Source organism: Nyctereutes procyonoides, unplaced genomic scaffold (genome assembly GCF_905146905.1).
Source record: "Nyctereutes procyonoides isolate TBG_1078 unplaced genomic scaffold, NYPRO_anot_genome, whole genome shotgun sequence".
Classification (NCBI taxonomy): Eukaryota; Metazoa; Chordata; class Mammalia; order Carnivora; family Canidae; genus Nyctereutes; species Nyctereutes procyonoides.
Window position 1 is genome coordinate 6,714,146 of NW_026575026.1, and position 20,856 is coordinate 6,735,001.

At 37.5% G+C, this 20,856-nt stretch overlaps 1 protein-coding gene across 6 annotated transcripts in view; it reads right to left on the bottom strand.

Moving 5' to 3' along the window:
- SLC4A4 (solute carrier family 4 member 4) overlaps window positions 1-20,856 on the bottom strand; it is a 345,822-nt gene that overhangs the window by 137,023 nt on the left and 187,943 nt on the right. For all 6 annotated transcript variants that reach the window (XM_055315262.1, XM_055315259.1, XM_055315265.1 and 3 more), the window contains one exon: window positions 12,332-12,408. In XM_055315262.1, coding sequence (XP_055171237.1) covers window positions 12,332-12,408 — 77 coding nt within the window. The remainder of the gene's footprint in view (window positions 1-12,331; window positions 12,409-20,856) is intronic.

Sequence of the window (20,856 nt, forward strand, 5' to 3'; positions counted from 1 at the left end):
AAGGCAGACATAGACGGAGGGAGAAGCAGGCTCCCTGCAAGGAGCCAGATGTGGGACTCGATCCCAGGACTCCAGGATCATGCCCTGAGCCGAAGGCAGACGCTTAACCGCTGAGCCACCCAGGCGTCCCCACAACTATTTTAAATACTAGTAGCAGTTGTTATTTTTCTAAACAAGATTTTCTTTCTTAGGTGCAGTGTCTGAGGACGCCTTCTTAGAGATCACAATTCAACAAGGCAATAAATTATGTACCTAGACTTTCCTCACACAAAACCATCATACAGAGACCACTTATTGAAATCTCTGGAATTCCCCTTGTGTATTTCTCAAGATCACAAATAAACTGATACTGAAACAGGCTTTACCAGTAAGTTTCATTTGTGAAACAATGAGTAATGCAATAAAAACACCAGGAGAAAAGATCGACATTTCACTCTGACCAAAGGTTTTTCTGAAACAAGTCATCCTAATGCATGAATTTCAACTTGATTTGTTCTTTCTTATTTTCAATAATATACTTGGATCTTTACCCTAAATGCAGTCCTGGCAATCTAAACTACAGAAGAATGCATAAGCAAAACAGGGTTATAATAATGTATGGAACTGTAAATTTAATAATAAATTCCAGTCAATAATAAATTCTTTCCAAATTTGATATGCCTTACCCCTAATTTCTCACTAATTTCATACAAAGTGAAGTAGCTCATATCTAAAAGTAGAATGTTGGATAGTCCATAATTTAAATGAGCTATGCTTGGGAAAACTGAGCAATATCATGTCATCTTGCAATAGAACATCTTTCTGTGCTGACAGTTGGCTTTTCCAATATGTCCTTGTGCCACACTACACTTTGTTTTAAATAAAGGGGGAAAAAAAAGAACTGATGTTTTCTCTAAGCTATGTCAATCAGCCAGTTAACTATGTTCTATTGAGCTTTCATTATAAGAAAAATGTGTAAATGGATTGTAACAAATAAAAGAGCAAACTATATTTGAAATGTTAGCATTTGCATAATTGTCCTAGCCAAAAAAAAGAAAGAAAGAAACCTTAAATGTACAAGATGGGCAAGAATGCTCATTTCAAGCAACTGGTTAACCTAATGAAATACTCTATCAGTGATGATAAGAAATACTAATTTTTAAAGTCACCAAAGAAAAAGATAACATACTCTAGAAATCACCTTTCTCTGAGAAACTCTCATACTCAATTTCTCAGCCTTTAAAATGGAAAAGTGTTGTGCCCAAGATTGCAAATCTGAGCAATCTTGGGCACAACAAAAAGGTCTCAAGAAAGGGTAAGTGGAAGCTGATTCACTCTTGATTAATCATTAACAGGGATCCCCGGGTGGCTCAGGGGTTTAGTGCCTGCCTTCAGCCCAGGGCGTGATCCTGGAGTCCCAGGATCCAGTCCCGTGTCGGGCTCCCTGCGTGGAGCCTGCTTCTCCCTCTGCCTGTGTCTCTGCCTCTCTCTCTCTCTCTCTCTCTGTCTCTCATGAATAAATAAGTAAAACCTTCTGCCTCTGCCTCCCTTCTGCACACAGGAAGATGAGACATACATATAAAAAACAATAGCAAAAAAAAATAGCAAACAAGTGCATCCATGTGAAATGATGAGTTGTAAGTGCCAGGTGGTGCCAGAAATTCACAAGAGGAGTAATCAACGTGAGCCAGAATGTTCAAGGATGCATGTACAGAAGAAGTAGCACTTAACTCGGGTCTTGAAGAAGAGGTAGGACTTGGAAAAGCAGAGAAGAAAAGAGACGTTTGGGTCTGATGGAAATATGCATGCAATAATAATATTCACAGAAGGACAATCAGACACATTTCAGTAGAGTGCAGGCGGAGCAGTGGAGTGCAGAAGTTGAGTATGAAACCCCAAAGAGCCAAATTAGCAATGTAAATTTGAAAGGTGAGGAATGAAATCTGAAATGAAATTGACTTCCATCCCACCAATCTTACTGCAAAACCAACCAAAAAAAAAAAAAAACAGTAGCACATTTAAATAATGAAAATGACAGCGATAATTAAATTTGTATAGTATTTTAAAGTTTTAAGCATGTTCCTTTTCTCACAACAACCCTGTGGAGGAGGCAGTTCAGACTGAATCATAAGACCTGTATTATGAAACAGGAAACTACGATTCATAGCAGTTAAGGTTTAACATGCTTATTTAAGTCTTTAAAGCTACTCCTGCAATCATCTTCATAAAAAAAAATCAGTAATAACTGCTTTTCCTCTTACCAGAAAAAAAATATGAAAGTTATAATGATGTGTATCTATCACACTTATGGTCAAAAGGTGAACATATCTATAGTGAGAATGAATACAAACAAACTGAAAGTCAAGGAACTGTGGGGTGTTTCAGCAAAGCACAAGTAAGGATCTGTAAATGAAGTGAGTATCCACCATGGTACATGGGCAAATCAACAAGCTAACTAATCTACTTCTGCTAATTCTATAAGTAAACTCCAATGATTTAAAAAAAAATTGAAATCTGGTTGTATTTCATTAAATTTGGGAGCTTTGGGGGTCATGATTTCAAAGAATCTTAAATCACAGTAGTTTCCATTTATTGAATAAACTAAATCATTCACTTGTATGGTTAAACTGCAGATAGTTACATCCCAATTTATTTCCCCCATTTCTTACTTTTTTCCCAAAAGAAGAGTATTTTATTTAGCTAAAAGTCTTATCTCCTGTTCTTTATATTCTCTAAAATGGAAAGATGCTTCTAAAATCCCTTGTTTCTCTCTGATTGATCGTTCTGGTCCACACAGTTATCTTGTCTCTCACTGGACTGCTGCACTTTACTGTCAGCACTACATAGTTTATTTGGTCTCTCCAGCTGGATAGACTCACAATCTAAGATCATCTACTACACTTTTAATTATATCAGCCTCCTCTCATTGACCTCCACCAACACCACTTAGAGTATGGTCACATAACAAACTACTACTGGTTGAGTCTATTTATGTATGTATGTATGTATGTATGTATGTATGTATGTATTTATTTATTTATTTATTTATTTATTTATTTATGATAGTCACAGAGAGAGAGAGGCAGAGAGGCAGAGACACAGGCAGAGGGAGAAGCAGGCTCCATGCACCGGGAGCACCGACCTGGGACTCGATCCCGGGTCTCCAAGATCGCGCCCTGGGCCAAAGGCAGGCGCCAAACCACTGCGCCACCCAGGGATCCCCCTGGTTGAGTCTTCTAACCACTGTGGAAGCACAAACATCTGGTCACCACAGGATCCTTCAGATTTTTTTAAATTGTTGGTTTATTTAGTAGTAATTCTGGTGATTAGCCTATTCAGCAAAATGTGTGCCTCAACGACAGACAGAAGGGCAATAACTATCAATTTGACACCTGTGCCTTGGGACCTAGAAAAGACCCTACTCCAAATAGGTAAAATCCCTGTACTCATTAAGAAGAGGAGAGGCTCCAGGGCCACAGTGCAGCTCTACTACTTAGATGCTATTTAACTTTGAGGAAATTACTTAATCTCTTTCTGCCTCAAGTTTGCCAGTATGTAAAACAGGGTTGATCACATCAACTCCAAAGCATTACTGTGAATGCCTAACTATATTAGTTGTTGTTAATTATTATTAATTATTCTTTAAAGGGGAATAGACTCAATATGATCAGGTAAAGCCCCCTGCATCAACAACAGTGCAGATAATTTTGAAGTTCAAAATTATTACAATGGCTCCCTATACAATGACTCTGTTACTCTCTCGCCTTTCATATGCGTATGCATAGAATACTGATGAGGCAATAATGCCAGTTTGGCATAATTAACTACTGTCTTTCAGACTGTAGGAAAAAATTACTGCTCTTCTTTTAACATGGAGGCAGAAGGGAAAGAAAGGATGGTTGTTTCCATTTCAGTTCAGTTCTAGAGAGTGAAACCAGACCATTGGTGGTAACACATGGAGAAATCAGGAAGCTCTGCTGGTGACTGCTAAGGTCATGAGATTCTGCTGAGGCAAATAAATCAACTAGCCACTGGATCAATCAGACAAGTGGGCTGGAAAACAGTGGGGAGCCCTTCTCTTTCTGAAGAAGAGCAAGAAAAATTTCCTCCCATGGAATGGCCTCTTGGCAAATCTACTCTGCAGGCATTCCCTGTTGAGAGGGAAATAAAGAAAGAGCAAAATCCGCAAATACTCCCTAACATGTAAAGAATGGTTTGCTGATCTCCTTATTAGTTATCCCAGACAACAACACTCCTTCAAAGTCCCTAATAAAGCACTTCCACATACGGCATGAACTTTTCATTTAACTAACTTTATAGTCTGGATGTAAGTTCATTCAAAATTCCCATGGAGGTGGGATATCAGGGAGAGGAAGAAGACGCAGAGAAAAGCTGCAAAAGAGTGTTGAACAGTGCTTCAAAGAGGATACTTAACCAACTCTTCTTGCAATTTTCCTTTTTATTCCAAATGCTGACCACCACGAAGGGCCTTTGAGATGAAGCCATTCCTGGTTGCCGAGGAAATTTCCACAAAGCCTGAAGGATTTCTTTGAAAGCAACACCTTTAGCAGAAGCAATAAGGAACATACAGGTGGCCAAGTCGGCTGTCACTGTACTTCTCACCTCTTAACCTCAGAAGACAGGAGGATTAGCCAGCTCAGAGATCCAATTAGACTGGCAGAATAAACCCAGTTTTATCCTCAATATTTTAAGCTTCTGAAAAAAGCCCCCAAAGTGATCTGGGAGGCAGATGCTAGGGACTGAGATTCTTTTCATTTTAGCAACTGGAGTCACTAAGCTTTTAGTGGAGTGAATCATAAAGGAAAAACTCAAATCTGATTGGCATACAGCATCCCAGTAGTGGAGGAGGATTTATTAAAGTGTTTAAAAAATCTAGGACACAAATTGGTATAATCTTTTGGGAAGGTAATTGGCAATACACAGTGAGCCAGCAATTCCACTTATAAAAATTTCTCCTCCAGAAATACTCACTAAAGAATGCAAAAAAAAAAAAAATTACCATAAGGAATTTTCTTAAAAGCTTGATTGTAATTGCAAAGAAATGAAATAACTAAATATCTATAATAGAATATCATTTAAATAAAATATGATTTTAAATAAAATATGTGGACTACAGCCTCTCAAAAGAATAAGGTAGATGTCTGTGGCATTGTTAGGCTTAAAAAAAAATCCAGCTACAGAACATTACGATCCTGTTTGTATTTTATATAAATAAGTGTATAATTTTTATGCATAGGAAAAATCTAGAGGACTCTCCAAACTGCTAATAATGGTTATTTTGAGGGTGAGAATTTGTGAATTTTCACTATTTTATTCATATTTGCTTTGTTTGAATTTTTACAGCAATTTTGTATGCTTTTGAATCAGAAAAAAGCTAAAGTTTAAAAAATGTACAAGTAATAATGTTACTGTAGTACATAAAGAATAACTCCATGTATATATTTACAACTATTATAAAGGTTTTTTAACCAGGCTCTTAGGGTGTTCATCACAGGCATTGCTATTTTCTGATTGTGAAACAATTTGCCACTTCCAAGGGAAAAAAGTTGTTTATTTTTTTAATGAAGTCATGTTCAGAAATAGGTAACATGTGACGTGAGAGTAGATATCCATCAAAGATAATTGTTGATGACATTCTAGGACTCTCTTAAATATATAAAGAATACTCATGGTATTGGAATACAGGTAGAATGCTACCTATTGAAGAGAGGGGGAAAAGTGCCATCAAATATAAAATACAAAATAAAAAAAGTGCCATCGAATATAAAATATGCCAGTTAATTATTTAAGACATGAAGCCTTCCACTCCTTTTATTAAATGTCCAATATGGAAATGCCCTATAGGTCTCCTGGACTTCTTCACAGGGACAGGTAAGAGTGGGGCCCAAGATATCCACTCGGCTGCTCTGTCCTGTTCCTACACACTAATCCTCCTTTCTGAACAATAAAGATGCTTGTCACTTCTTCAGAGAGGCCTCCAGTGAAGGTTACATGAGTCATGTGTTACACCCACGTGACCTGTCTGATGTCAGCCAGCAGTAACATTAATAGGAGAACTGGAGGTAGAGAAGCAACCACTCAAAAGCTCAGTCTCACCACTCTTAGTGGCCTATGTCCAGTTCTGGTGCATTAAAATAGCTTAATATTTTATTAATATTAATAATGTAGCCTAATTAATAGAAAACTTTTTCTTCTTTTTTTTCTAAAGATTTTATTTATTCATGAGACACAGAGAGAGAGGCAGAGGGAGAAGGGACTTGATCCCAGGACCCTAGGATCATGCCCTGAACCAAGGCAGATGCTCGACCACTGAGACACCCAGGCGCCCCAGAAACTTTTTCTTTCTTAAAATACTTTGTGAAACAGAAGAACTTCCCTCACTGACAGGAATAAGATCTTGATATCTATAGTAAATATATTAAGAAACTGGCTATTGGGTCTTTAGAGCTGAGAGTTTAAATGCACTGTGGTGCTCATCCAATGCTTAATCATAGGAACACCCCCAGGGGATCCAGAACACTGGCAAATATCTCTATTCTATCACACAGCATCTTCAGTGATCTTTTTATTTTTTTATATATTTGTTTAAGATTTTATTTATTTATTCATGAGAGACACACACACGCACAGAGAGAGAGAAAGAGAGGCAGACACAGGCAGAGGGAGAAGCAGGGTCCATGGAGGGAGCCCGATGTGGGACTCGATCCTGAGACTTCAGGATCACATCCCTGGCGAAAGGCGGCGCTAAACCGCTGAGCCACCCAGGCTGCCCTTAGGTGATCTTTTTAAAATGTCAATCAGTACATACAACTCTCCAGGTAAAACTCCTAAAACAGTGTCTCACTGCACTTAGAATAAAAATTAAAAGGTGCCCCTGTATAACTTCCCTGGCCTCATCTACTAACTACTTCACACCTGCTACCTTTGCTCCAACCACTCTAGACTTATTTTTTCTTCTTCCAATTTCTTGGATACATCACATTCATTCCTGCTTCAAAGTCTTACTCTTGATTTTTGCTTAACCTAGAAGCCTCTTCCCCCGTATCTTCTTTCTGGCTAAACCTCCTACCTAAAATAGCTGTCCTGTACCTCTTCGCATTACCCTGCTATATTTTCAAGGCAGTACTTGTGATTGTGTGAAGTCACACTATTCATTTGTTTACTTGTTTTTATCGTTTATTGTCTACCAGTCCTCAAAAGCATGGGAGCTTTATAGTCAAAAAAATTACGTCTCATTCATCCCTGGAACCCTATATCTACCTCCAAGAACACTTTCTAGCACAGAATATACTTTCTGAATGAATGAATTAGTTCAAATCACAGCAGCATACAGTTATGGGGTGATTTAAAAGTTCAAATTTATTGCAGCCTCACAAGTACTTAAAATCACAATCCTAAATTTGACAATAAACTCCCCTTTTCTTTACCTGAAAATACAAGATAGAGTTTAGTTTACTTCAGACAGGTTAATCTCCTTCATTTTCAAGCTGACACAGCACCTGTTTTTAAATGAACGTTAGTCTTCTGATTCAAATAAACAGCTTTCATGAAAGTGCTTTCATGAAAGCATCATGAAAATGGGAAAATTCAACTGCCCCAATTTTCAATGAGACACGAGGTTTCTGAAATCAGTATATCATCACTTCTCAAACACTACTAATAACCACTGACTGTTAATTCTTTAAGAATATGGGAGAGTGTCAGGAAAAGGAAGCTATAGAAGGTCTAATTTCTTGTAGAAAAGATGATAACAAATATCAGTCCTGTTAATTATCTAAGTGGCTAGCTCACACCCTTTGAAAGAGACTCCAAAGATAATCATTGCACTGGCTGCACCAGTCCCATTAAGGACACCTGGCTGAAGAAAAGCTGTCATCGCTGAACCACAGGGAAGCTCAAACCAGAGTGACTAATGACATCTAACAATGTAACCACCTCCTCACAACGTGCCTTTGTTCTCAGGTTTTCACAGATGTGATTCCATTTGGAGTTTTCCCAACATTGCAGTGTTTCAATGGTCCCTAAAAATGTGCTAAAGACAAGTATTATAACCTCAGAAAATATGAGCCTTTCTGAGCCACAGCACCTTCTCTGAGGAGGGAAGCGGGACCACCCAGTGCTTGGTATGACTTAGAGGGCTTTCTGGCTGAGCTGTGAAAAAGAAAAGGACATGCTATCGTATTTTTCTGTTACTGTGCATATGAAATAGCTATTAATGCAAAGGGAAGCTTAATGTGAGCCTTAGGTAGGAAACCTTCAAAACGATGAAGAAATCATCTCAGCTGAATTTAGCTGACTCCTTCTCATATTACATATGTGTAAGAAAAGGATTAGGGGTTGTTTGATCACAAAATGTGTCTTTCTAGATTTTATTTGAAGTAGTCATGGCTTAGCAATTTCAAACTTATACATGGTTTTAATGGTTTCATCCTTTACTCTCCGACAAAATATTTAAATCCAGGTCTATCTCTGCAAAAAAACAAAAGACAAACCAAAAAAAGGATTTCAAAACCAGAAATCTAGATAGGCAAATACATTGGGAGATAATAGGCAATAGGCAAAAAATGATTATAATACACTTTAGAAATTAACCTTGGCCAAGTTCCACCAGCAGACCTATAGACAGGTTCTCAGCTAAGCTAGCTAACGTGATAACTAGATAAGTTACAAAGTTATATGAGCAGTGTCTCCCTGAGAATCTGCAAGGTATTTCTACGACTACTGCATCCACTGTAGTCTCCAGACTGCAATTTCACTGAAGGTTGATCATGTAATTGTGAGAAGTTATTCTATTACTGATAACCTGAAAAAGACGTCAAGCCCTTTTAAAGTCATTGTACCACTTGGCATGGTACTTCTACTAGAGTTAAAGCTAAGAAGTAAAATGATAAAAAAGATATTCTTATTCTCACAGCTGATTTTATACTCAAATGCAAATCAGAACGAAGCCACTGCATTTGACAAGCACTCATTGTGCTTGTAAGTTTTTTCTTTTTAAAACAGAAAAGGGATAAAAGGAGACAGAAAAACAAATCAATCTAAGGTAAATGGGAAAGGTAACTGGATAATGAAAAAAAATTGTCCTTAGCAACAAGATAGAAGAGATTATTTATGTTAGATTTACAAGTAGATGAGCTCCAGATGTGTTTTTTTCTTTTTTGATCTACTTCTCCCCAGGTGCTTTTCTCCTTAATAAATATAACATCCAAGTTGGAATATTGTTGAAGCATTGAATCACCTAAATTTTGGCTACGCTCCTCTGCTGTTAACTATTTTGAGCTATTTTTCAATAAGGCAGCCGCTACTGAAATCCTAAGTACATAGGCTTGGCAGAGCCAAAGAGAAAAAGTGCAGTCCACAGATTTGTTTCTTCTGTTTTCCCAAAACAGAATCTCATAAAAAATATGCCCTCAAATTTTGTCACTATATTGCTGTCAAAGAAATTCTGCTCCTCTTCATAACTCTGAATGTTAAACCCAGAGTTCTTGTGCTACTGGGAAGTTATATAGCTCCAGGAGGTGGAGAGGCACCCCTGCAACTGTTCAAATCGTAGCCAGGCACAATAATCAGTCAATCAGAAACTTCGGTTCCAGTCGGATGGAAGTTTTTGGGGCCAACTTGGAAACGCAGACAGAACAAGTTTGACTTTGCTGCCAAGATCATTTCCAGGACATTGGCTAATTAATTATAAAAGCTTTTTCAAAACAAATTTGAGGCTGGCAACCTTTTCTTCCTACCCAAACAGAGAAAAAAAAAAAAGGTTAAAAAATAAAAGCCTGAGTTTAGTCTGTGTGTTTTTTTGCCATAGCTTTATCTTCTTTACAAACCCATTTTTTTTCCTCAACCTAAAATGATCCAGAGACTTCTGTATTTGAAGTACTAAAATAGTATGTACAGAAACTGAAAAAATATGACTTTGAATTTCTAATTTGCCTCTGGCTGTAGATGAGATCATGGGTCAGTTCCAAAATTTTTCAAACTCTTTGGTGGGAAGCAAAGAAAGGAAGTTTCTTCCTCTTTGTGGGATGAAGAACTCATTGGATTAACTGCAGGTACTATAATAGATACAACGAAGATGGACAGTTGCTCCTAAAATGATATATTGTGTTTTGTTAAACATACAAAATAGAGGCACCTGGGTGGCTCAGTGGGTTAAGCGTCTGGGTAAGTGTCAGATTCTAGGTTTCAGCACAGGTCGTGATCTCAGTCAGGTCCTGGGATGGAACCGCCTGGGGCTCCACCCTCGGTGTCAAGTCTGCTTGTCCTTCTCCCTCTGCTCCTCGTCCTCCCTGCACTCTTAGTATTTCTCTCTCTCTCTCAAATAAATAAAATCTTTTCTTTTTTTTAATGCTATATTCATCAACCTTCACTTCCAGCATTGAAAACAAAAAGAACAAAACTCCTGAGTTAAATCTTCCTGGTTTCTCTTAATATGAACCTCGAAGAATATGAGATGTTCATAATAGGCATCAAAGATTCTGGTTTCAAGTTATTATAATCACACAGGTTTTATAGCAAAATCAACACCCCCAAATCATTATGTTTCAACATATTTCATCTAACACTGGAATCAAAAGCTTATGTAATATGCATCCTAAGCCATCAAATTCCTTCTGCCTATGCCCAGATCTGAAGACACTCAAAAAGGTAAGAAATTTCTCTTAGCCAGCATTTGCCAGCTGCTTATTGGCAAATTCCTAGCAGGAGAACTGTTCATAATAAAAGAAGTTGTGTTTTTTTGTTTTGTTTTTTTTTGTTTTTGTTTGTTTGTTTGTTTTTCAAAAAAGTCTGTCAACCAGATATTCCTAACTCTGCTTTATCCTGTATCAAGTGCACTACCTTATCCAGTATCAAAGCCCTTGGCAAACCACAGAAACAGAACGTTACTGGTAAATATTGAATAGAGCCAAAACTGCCAAATAGTTTTGAGGGCAACTCTAAACAAGTCCTAGTGGATGGAGTTTTAGTGTATCCTATATTTAAATGATCTTCTCCTGTCACTTCAAGGGGGAGGCAAATACAAGGGAGGAGAGCTATCCATATTAGCATATGAAGGGAGAGCAGCTCTAGCAATCAAGAATCAATCTCAATGTAAGGGGCGTAATTAAGCCTGTCCAAAGCAGAGAGTTCTTCTTATGAAAAACACAAAATAAAATAAGAAGGACAACAGGAGATTTCGGAGAATCTTGAAAGTCAGGCAGGGAAATCTGAACTTCACTTGATGGGAAGCCACTCTAAACTTAATCCAGGAGAGAAACATAAGGGCAATTATAGGAAAAGTATGTTATTGAAATAGGAGAAAACAGAGACAAGGGATTAGTTGCAAAGCTTCTCTAGCAAATCCAGTCTGAGATGATGAAGGCCCAAATAGGGTGTCGCTGGTGAAGGGAAGGAGAAAGAATCCAAAAGCCATTTCACAAGAAGGAACATAAATTCACCTTTCCTGTACCTTTTAGAATTTACCAAGACCTATAAACCTCTGTCACTACTGTAAGTGCTACCCATGAAAGAGGCACATCGTCTAAGTCTCCATTGCCTTAGAATATATAACTCAGATTTATTTATTCAGGTGGAATTTTCACCCAATTAGTCCAAAGTAACTCATTTTTTCTTTAATGTAAAGTACAAAATTATGCCCAGTCACTATTTTCTATGTCCAGATACCCACTCGACTGAAAAAAATGGCCCAGATTCTACCATATTCTTCTTAAGAGAAAGTAAATCAAGGAGCACCTGGGAGCCCCTGGGAAGCTTAGTGGCTTAAGCATTTGCCTTAGGCTCAGGTTAAGAGCAAGCAGGAGTCTGCTTCTCCCTCCCCCTGCCCCTGTGCACTCCTTCTCTCTCTCTCCCTCCCTTCCTCCCTCTCTCCCTCTTAAAGAAAATCTTTTTTAAAAATTAAGTAAATCAAGATTCAAAACCGAATTGTGCTTCATGTCAAATAGGCTACTTACTATGTTTTAATAGACAAACATATACAGCCAACAAAGCTATCATTACCTTTATCTGATGTATCCCCCAAAAGTTAACCATTGCCAGCATTTCTTAAACCTTTATAATTTATCAGTGCACTTGTTCTTAAATTATCTCTTTTAATCTTCACAATAACCCTGCAGTAGGGATTATTCTTACTATTTTAGAGTGGAGACAACTATAGCTCCAAGACTTAAAACGCCCAAGAGAATACATCTGTGAAGGTTAAAGTCAAGACCAATTCTTATCTTTGAACTTCAAAGCCCTTCACATAGTGCTTTCCCTTCCCTCAGATAATATGCAAAAAAAAAAAAAAAAAAAACCAAAACCATCTACACATATCAGTGATTTCTTTGCTTACCTGGTCCTTCTCTGGTTTATCAGAAATGTCATTCAGACTGGAGGAAGTCAGATTCCTATGGGTCATAGCTGGGCTACCTGAAAAAAACAAAGGTGAACCCTAATTAAAGACTTCTTTTCAAAAACACAAGACTTTGGTTGTATGCTTCGTAAACACTTGTAGATGATGATGAGAATGGCAAAGATGCTTTAGCTCCACTGGGATTCTCCTGAAGAGTTTTCCAGAGTACAGGTTGGAGCACAAAGATGGTTAAATGAAAAAGTATGTAAAATCCCAAATACCATGTTTAAGTCTTATTACCTGGCTTCATTTCAAGATGAGCTAAACTTTGAAAGAAACATCTAAAACAATAAGCATAAAATGAATTTACTCTCATTTGGCTTACTTTTTGTCACTGCCCTTTACATAGTACCTGGTATCCTTTCCTTTTCCTACCCTCTATAGAGATGGCCTCTTTCCTCACGTCAGCAGAGATGGCCACAGACTACAGGCCTGGACTTCCTCTCTCCAGGCCTCTGCAGTCCTTCCTAGGTATCACTCACCTGAAAACCCATCTGTGTTCCCTTCTCTAGCTAACACTTTAATCAAGAAGATTTCTCCTTAGTGGGCATCTGATCCAGAATCCCTCTTCTTTGTGTCAAAGTAATACTATAGCAGGCCCCTCACTTCTTGCATTCCCATTTGCCAGACTAATATAAGCATATCCCTTCTTTTCCCTTGATGGGCCAATCTTCTTATTCATATTAAGAAATGGGTTTCATCAGGAATACTTGATGGGAACCAACCTCCCAGGCAATACAGTGGCTGTAGGTCAAGTCAACTGGCAATCCAGACAATGACTTTAGACCCCATTACACAAAAAAGAGAAGAGGGACATCTGAAAGAGTGATAGCCATCTTCAAGGAGACTATGTTAAAACAGTAACATTCTGTTCATTCTGCAGTTGGACTTGAAATTTCTAGGCTTACTAAGCAAAAGAGTAACTTTTCAAAGCCAGGGTGTTTGACCCAGTCCCTGAAGGGTGCTGAGTAAGGCATTCATCATTAATCCTCAATGATCTGACTCAGGCTGGTCTTCACACCAAAAGGACAAGGGTTGAAAAACAAGCACCAAAGTTTGAACACAGCTTCACATTGGCTTCCAAATTACTTTTTAGTTTATAGACTTCAATTCCTTTAGATAGAAACTTCAATACATAATTTTAACAGACTAAAATCTATTCCTAATAATTTAATGTCTATATGAATGCAGCTCTTTAAATAGTATAATTGTCTTTACTAAATCAGAAAAATCATAATTTTCTTTAGCTGGCAAGACAGGATATTTTCCACTCTGCTGCATTTCATTGAGTAAGCATGGCCTAGATCTCTTAAACCCTTTACCTGGTGGGACATTTTATTCTAGGAAAATTTGAGCACAGGACATTTTTCAAAGGAAAGTTACATCTGAAAAACTGCTTTATGAGCAAAATTAAAAAACCTTTTGAAGGCCACATTTTCTTCTTTGAACTACATACCAGGTTTCTAGCGTGCACTCAAAACAAAAGACACCAGGTACAAACGTGAATGCTCTCAAATAATGCTGGGCTTGAAAGCAATAGGAAATGATGAGTAGCTATAATTAAAAGCAAAAGCAGTTATTTGGACTAACTGGGTGAAAATTCTACCTGCGTAAGTGAGGAAATCCAAACTATATATTCTTAAAGCAATTAAGCCATAGCAATCCTCACCACGAATTAAAAATAACTTACATATATTCATAAATAAGACTGATTTCTAATTATAAAATCAATTGATGTAAGTGGCAGTCCTGAAATAATGTGAAAGAAGTTTCATTAAGTGCTTTAAATTTTCGGGGCAATATCCTAAATTCATCGATTTGCTTTGGAAACTATAAAGACTACAAAGGTACATTTTAGCCAAAGTACTGTCCTACTGCTGCAAAATCTAAATAGGAAGAAGCCAAATTAGTGAAGTTTTTATTACAATGGTAATCTTGACTGATGTCACAACTTTTCCAAGAAACTTCATATACTGCTTCCTCATTTCTCTCATGATAGTATGGCTGTATTTGTACTTGAGGGGGGCGGGGATGTCCAAAGAAGGCACAGGTTCAAGGAAGATGCAGGAACCAGATGGGGTTTGGTAAAGTAGGCAAATGTTAAGAAAACCAAATCTACTGTCCCTCCTACCATTATCTGATTTTCATTTTTATTAGTGATTAGTAATATCAACAGCATCACTGAGGTGTAACTTTGTAATACATGGAGGAATCCAGAAGTCAACACTTCTAGGTAAACCCCAGGCAAGATGATAAACATGCTCCCCTGTTTTCCCACCTCCCTCCTAGCAAATTCCCCACTCCTGAGCCCAAACACCTCAAAACAAAAACAAGTGCTTCCCAATGCAGTGGTCCCCAAAGTATGATGCCCGGACCAACAACATTAGTATTACTTGAGCACTTATTAGAAATGCAACTCCTTGGGACTAATCTAGACTAAATGCACTGGTCCCCCTTATCTGCTGTTTCAGTTACCTCCAGTCAGCTGTGGTCCAGAAGCAGGTGATCCTCCTTCTGATAAATCATCAGGTCAATAATAGCCTAACGCTACGACACGATGCCTGCTCCATTCACCTCACATCATCTCATCACATAGGCATTTTATCATCTCACATCATAAGAAGGGGGAGTTCGGTACGGTATTTTGAGAGAGAGAGAGACCACATTCACATAACTTTTATTACAGTACATTGTTATAATTGTATTTGATTATTAGTTACTGTTGTTAATCTCTTAGTGTGCCTAATTTATAAAGTAAAGTTTACCATAGGTATGTGTGTATAGGAAAAACAGTATATATAGTGTTCAGGCATTCACTGGGAATCTCAGAACATAGGTCCTGCAGGTAAGGGGGAACTACAATATAATCAAGACTCTGGGTTTGGGGCCCAGTAATGAGGTTTTAACAAACCTTTAAAGTAATTTTGAAACATGCTAAAGTTTGAGAACCACTGCTCTAAATAAACCAGTTATCTTAAGAGGAGGATGTGTCCCAGTTAGAATTGGAATTGAAAGAAATATATAAATTGAAGTAGGCAGAGGGGTAGTTCTGATAACCTTGCCCTCCTTCAAGCCACTGCTCCAAACTATTGTATCTCAAGAAATCATTAAATTAGCAACCTCATCACATCAACACACAGAAAGTGTCTTGCGGGGATCCCTCGGTGGTGCAGCGGTTTGGCGCCTGCCTTTGGCCCAGGGCGCGATCCTGGAGACCCGGGATCGAGTCCCGCGTCGGGCTCCCGGTGCATGGAGCCTGCTTCTCCCTCTGCCTGTGTCTCTGCCTCTCTCTCTCTCTGTGTGACTATCATAAATAAATAAATAAATAAATAAATGAATGAATGAATGAATGAATAAGAAAGTGTCTTGCTTGGCTATTCCTCTAAATCCTCACCTGCACAATCAAATAAATAAATAATTTGGAAACTCATTATTTAATCAGCCTTTTCCAGAAACATATCACTCAAATCAAAGAAGACAAGGACAAGAGCCAAAAAGAGATTACAAACCCGATTACATCCGGAATCAGAAATTTGTGCATGGCATTTTAGCAAACCCACAAAGCTGTTATGCTACTGATCCCTAACAACATTCTATTGTACATATTTTGCACCTGACATTCAATAAGACACGTTATCAGGATAAATCGGCGTTCTCTATTTACAGTTTGAGCCTATAATGCAAACTCATGCAATCCTGAATGAGTGGAGCTAGTAAGAGAAAATGTCAGCTTGTACCAAAAAGGTGAAATGCCAAGAGTACCCTGAGTACGCTACTTCTTGCACAAGTAGGGATTCATTCTGCTCAAAGCTACCACTAGTCGTCCCTTTCCATCAAAATCCAGGGCACACAAATTTCATATAACTTCTCTTGATCCAAAGAAACTTTTTTTTTTTAAGTTTGACTTCTACAAAAGAAAAAGAATCAGCTTCAGGTACATAATTATAATTAATTTAAAGTATATCACTGTTTTCTGGCCATAAGAAAAAGAAAGCTTTGGAGAATCACATTTTAGGCAGTTTCACACAATCAAAAACAATTTCATTTTGAAAGTACACACTTGGCAGGTACACACTGTCTTCCATAAAAATTAATTGCATTCTGTACTAACTTTGAAAATCATTGTTATTCTTTAGCACACATGTAGCAATTCATAAAGTCCTTTATGATTATATCTATTAGATACAATGGAAAGAGATGAGGAGAACTACAGTGTTGGAAGAGGAAGATATTTAAATGTGTACGCCTTAGATAAAAATGTAAATATGTATGTAATGCAATTAACACATAAACTTCCTCACCTAATACGTTTACCATGAAGCAATAGAGAACCTAAGAACAAGCTAAAACAAAGATCACCTTGGATATGAAATAAACTGGATATTTTATTCTTAATTAAATATTATTTTTAGCATGAAAAATAACTAAGGTAACTTACATACAACAGACATAAGGGAATCTGGGTGTCCATGTCAGAAAATTTGGAGGTATGGATCTAATTTGAACTGTTTGAGACCGTAAAACTAATAATAAATGTAGTTTTAGAAGAATGCATGCTAACGTGTTCTGTACCCCAGTGGCTGATACTCCTTCCCCCCCTTGTTGACGTAACAACTCTACTAGAAATCATCCATATCTAAGATTAAGGGGCAACTAATTCTTTTAAGTACTAAGTACTTTAACTTACATTATTATTTACTTAATGCTCATATAATGCTCATTGAAGTTAGTATTATTCCTATTACCACTTTACACATAAACAAAATGAACCTCAAAGAAGTTAAGTTCATGGTCACACAGCAAGTAAACTATAATTTAAATCTGGATCTCTTAATACCAATCCCATTGCTTCTGAGAAAAAAAATGGCCTATGTTATTTAAAATTAAGACACAAACTTCACCATTTCTAATAAAGAGAAAATTTAATATTCAACCACAAAGAATACACTCTATTTCCATGCCAGTTATGTGCAATATAATATCATAAAGAATATTTAAAGCAGAAATGTTTTTGATTTCCAGTTTAGCTATTCCCAGAAATAGAGTATACATTTCTTTACTTTTTCATTTTCATAAAGAGAAAAAGGCGGGGAAAACTCAACTCAGCTACTGTTTGCCACTGTGATTAAATAGTAGCCCCAAACTACAGCTCTTGATGAAGGAGAAAGAGTGCTAAAAGCAACAGCAATGTAAATATAAAAGCAATAATGCCACATGCTTCTGAATGTCCTACCTCATAATCGTAGCCAAGTATTTGTAAAATTCCACTATGTACATACAGCCAACTCTCCATTATTTCCATATTGGTTTTCTACCATATTTCAAATTAATCCAACAGCAATTTCTTCCAATTTCAACTACTAAAAATAGGAATATAAGGGGATAAGCAGAATAAATCAACTAGGACTCTAGCAATGAGTTGGAGAAAGTCTAGAAAAAATGGCTAAAAGAGAAGCTTAGATTTTGTCAGACCAGTTTTCTAGTCTTCTATTTGTTTTTTAAGATTTTATTTATTTATCTAGAAAGAGAGAACGAGAGAAAATACAAACAAGTGCATGACTGGGGGTAGGGGGGCAAAGGGGGAGGGAGAGAAAGAATCTCAAGCAGACTCCCTAGTGAGTGTGGCGTCTGATGTGGCTGGATCCCACAACCCTGAGATCAAAATCAAGAGTTGTGGACACTGAACTAACGGAGCCACCCAGGGGCCCCAGTTTCCTAGTCTTCCATGGCAACAAAATATCAAGACCTGTCCCCACTAAAAATAATAATAACATCAACTGCCATTAAGACCTCCAACCCATTCTTACTCCCAACCTTCAGATAAAATACAGAAATATTTCAATTGCAAATATTAGATGAAAGAAAGTTAAAAAATATCATCAGAAGGAGTTCTTTGAAAGAATTTTATTACTAAGAGAAAATCAGTTTGGATGTTTTTACTTATTTCATTTTTAATTGTTTTGTTTAGAAAATTTTTGTTGTTTGTTAATGATTTAATATTATATAAACTCCAAGAGCCCAGAGTCAAAGCCCTAGGTTCGTCTTATTCACAGTTTTAGCCTCAGAGCTTGGCACTAAGTGGCACTTAATAAATATTTGTGAATGAATGGATAATAGCAACTGGGTATCATTTTACTTCCATTTGGAGTTACTATTATAAACACTACTGTTCAAAGTCCATTTCCTATGAAGGGAGATGCTGTGTGCACACTCCAAGAGCCCTCAGACTTGGAAAGCCATAGAGTAAATACGGAAGAAGTTTGTAGCTGGCCCAGAACTAAAAGAGTGAAAAGACTCTGCCAAACTGACTAACAGCCTGTCAGTCAGCAGTGGGAACAGACATGAGAAGCAATAAAGGGGAAAAAAGAGAAACCCCCTGTGAAGGAAGGATCAGGAGGTGAAAATGAGAGGAGAAATAAGGGAGAGTGGCTGGACCTCAGTGAAAGAGAAGAGTAGAGAGAAGTTTGGGGGAACTGAAATAACTCAAAGAATGTGACTGACTTGGGAAGTAAAGCAAATTTAGAGGAAGGAAGAAGACATCAAAAGATCCAGGTAAGTATCAAAGTATCGTGACCAAGTGCCAACCACAAGCTGAAGTCATCTCTAACGTATGGGACAAAGGAAATGGAGAAGACATCTTCTGGAGAGACTGGAAGTGTGCAGAAGCCAAACAACAACACACAGAACATCTACGCCAATAAATCCTCACAAATGCTATTCTAGTCTTTTAAAGATCATTCTCTACCCTTTTGAGACCTCTGCTGTCAACCTGCCTGTAGATAATCTATCTGACCTCAACTTCTCTGATCCCATTCTCTGTTTTCTTATTTATTACTATTCTGTGGGCTTTCCCCAAAACTCAATGTTAGGTCTTAGGCATCTCAACACCAAATATGCAAGGTTCATCTCTTCTAATTCTTCTTAAATTTCAACCAGCAAAAAGCAAAATGTTCTAATCATAGCGACTCCTGTTCTAGTAATACTCAGGGTGGATATTTAATTTTTATTATAACCTAAAACAAGTAGTTAATTTTTAAAAATTTCATTCTCTTTCTCTGGGCACACACAGAAATTAAAAAGACATTTAAAAAATCTCTACTCAGCTGAGGAAACACTCCGAAACAAACAAGGACTAGGACACTTACTAAATATAAATAGTAAAGTCCACGTAAAGTACTCCAAGGCATCTGTGGTTCTTATGATTACATACGGTATTTGTGATTCTATAATACTTCTTTTTCTGTGCCTCACACACATGCACACAAACATGTATAATATAAAACTACAAAGAGTCATTCTGTCCAAAGCACACAGATGGAAGTACATAAAATAATTTGTGACCTTATATCAAAAAAACTACAAACAGAAAAAAACAATACCATCAGCAAGACTATGCTGACTAGTAAAAGTACAGAAGACCAACAGCAGATTATGTCAGAAGTAAACAAATATCTCATTGCCTTCATTCCAAATAGGCAATGACCCAAAGTCATCTTACTAAATGTCCTTGAGCCAAGTTAAGGAGGAACTTCATTAATTTCCTACAGCCACATCTTTCCAAGCACAGGTACCAGTGTCTAATTCCATAAGTGGGACATACTCTCTTATATCTATGTAGACATCAGATCCAAAATATAGTAAAATTTTGCTAATTCAGATTAATGGAGAGGTTCTCTAAATTAATGAAGTGTCAATATTTAAAATAATTTTAAAAGGCTACCAGTTCAACTTATTATAGGATTCAGCAAATGAGTTTATCCCTCTCTCTTCCTGGATACTTTCAAAATGTTAGATTTAAAAAAAAAATGTTAGATTTAAAAAAAAAATACTTTTAGGGATCCCTGGGTGGCGCAGCAGTTTAGCGCCTGCCTTTGGCCCAGGGCGCGATCCTGGAGACCCGGGATCGAATCCCACGTCGGGCTCCCGGTGCATGGAGCCTGCTTCTCCCTCTGCCTGTGTCTCTGCCTCTCTCTCTCTGTGTGTGTGACTATCAAATTAAAAAAAAAAAAGTCTTTAAAAAAAATACTTTTGAAGAAAATGTAAGGCCATATCAACTGAAAGAACTGGTAGAAGGCCAACAGACCAAAAACTTCCCAGAAGAAGAGCAGATAGAGTATTAGCACCTGATACTACTCACATCATGGAGAAACTTCAGTGTAAAGTATGTGCAGAGACACATGTAGTCAAAACAGAAAAGATCTTCCCTGCAAAACTCTGAAGAAACTCCATACTGGAAGATGCCAAGTATAATGGAAGCCCAAGTAAGACACAGACTAAAAAGGGATGCATTTATGGAAAGTCTATCCATAGAAAGTTTAACATCACCCAGGCAGAATGCCCAGTAGCCAAAGCATTTCCCACAGGGCTATTTGCTAAAGAGGTATTCAGAAAAACCAGGGCAACTAAGGCAGGTGTTTGTACCTCAGACCATGGTCTTCTGAACTCTAGAATTTAGAGGGCCCCTC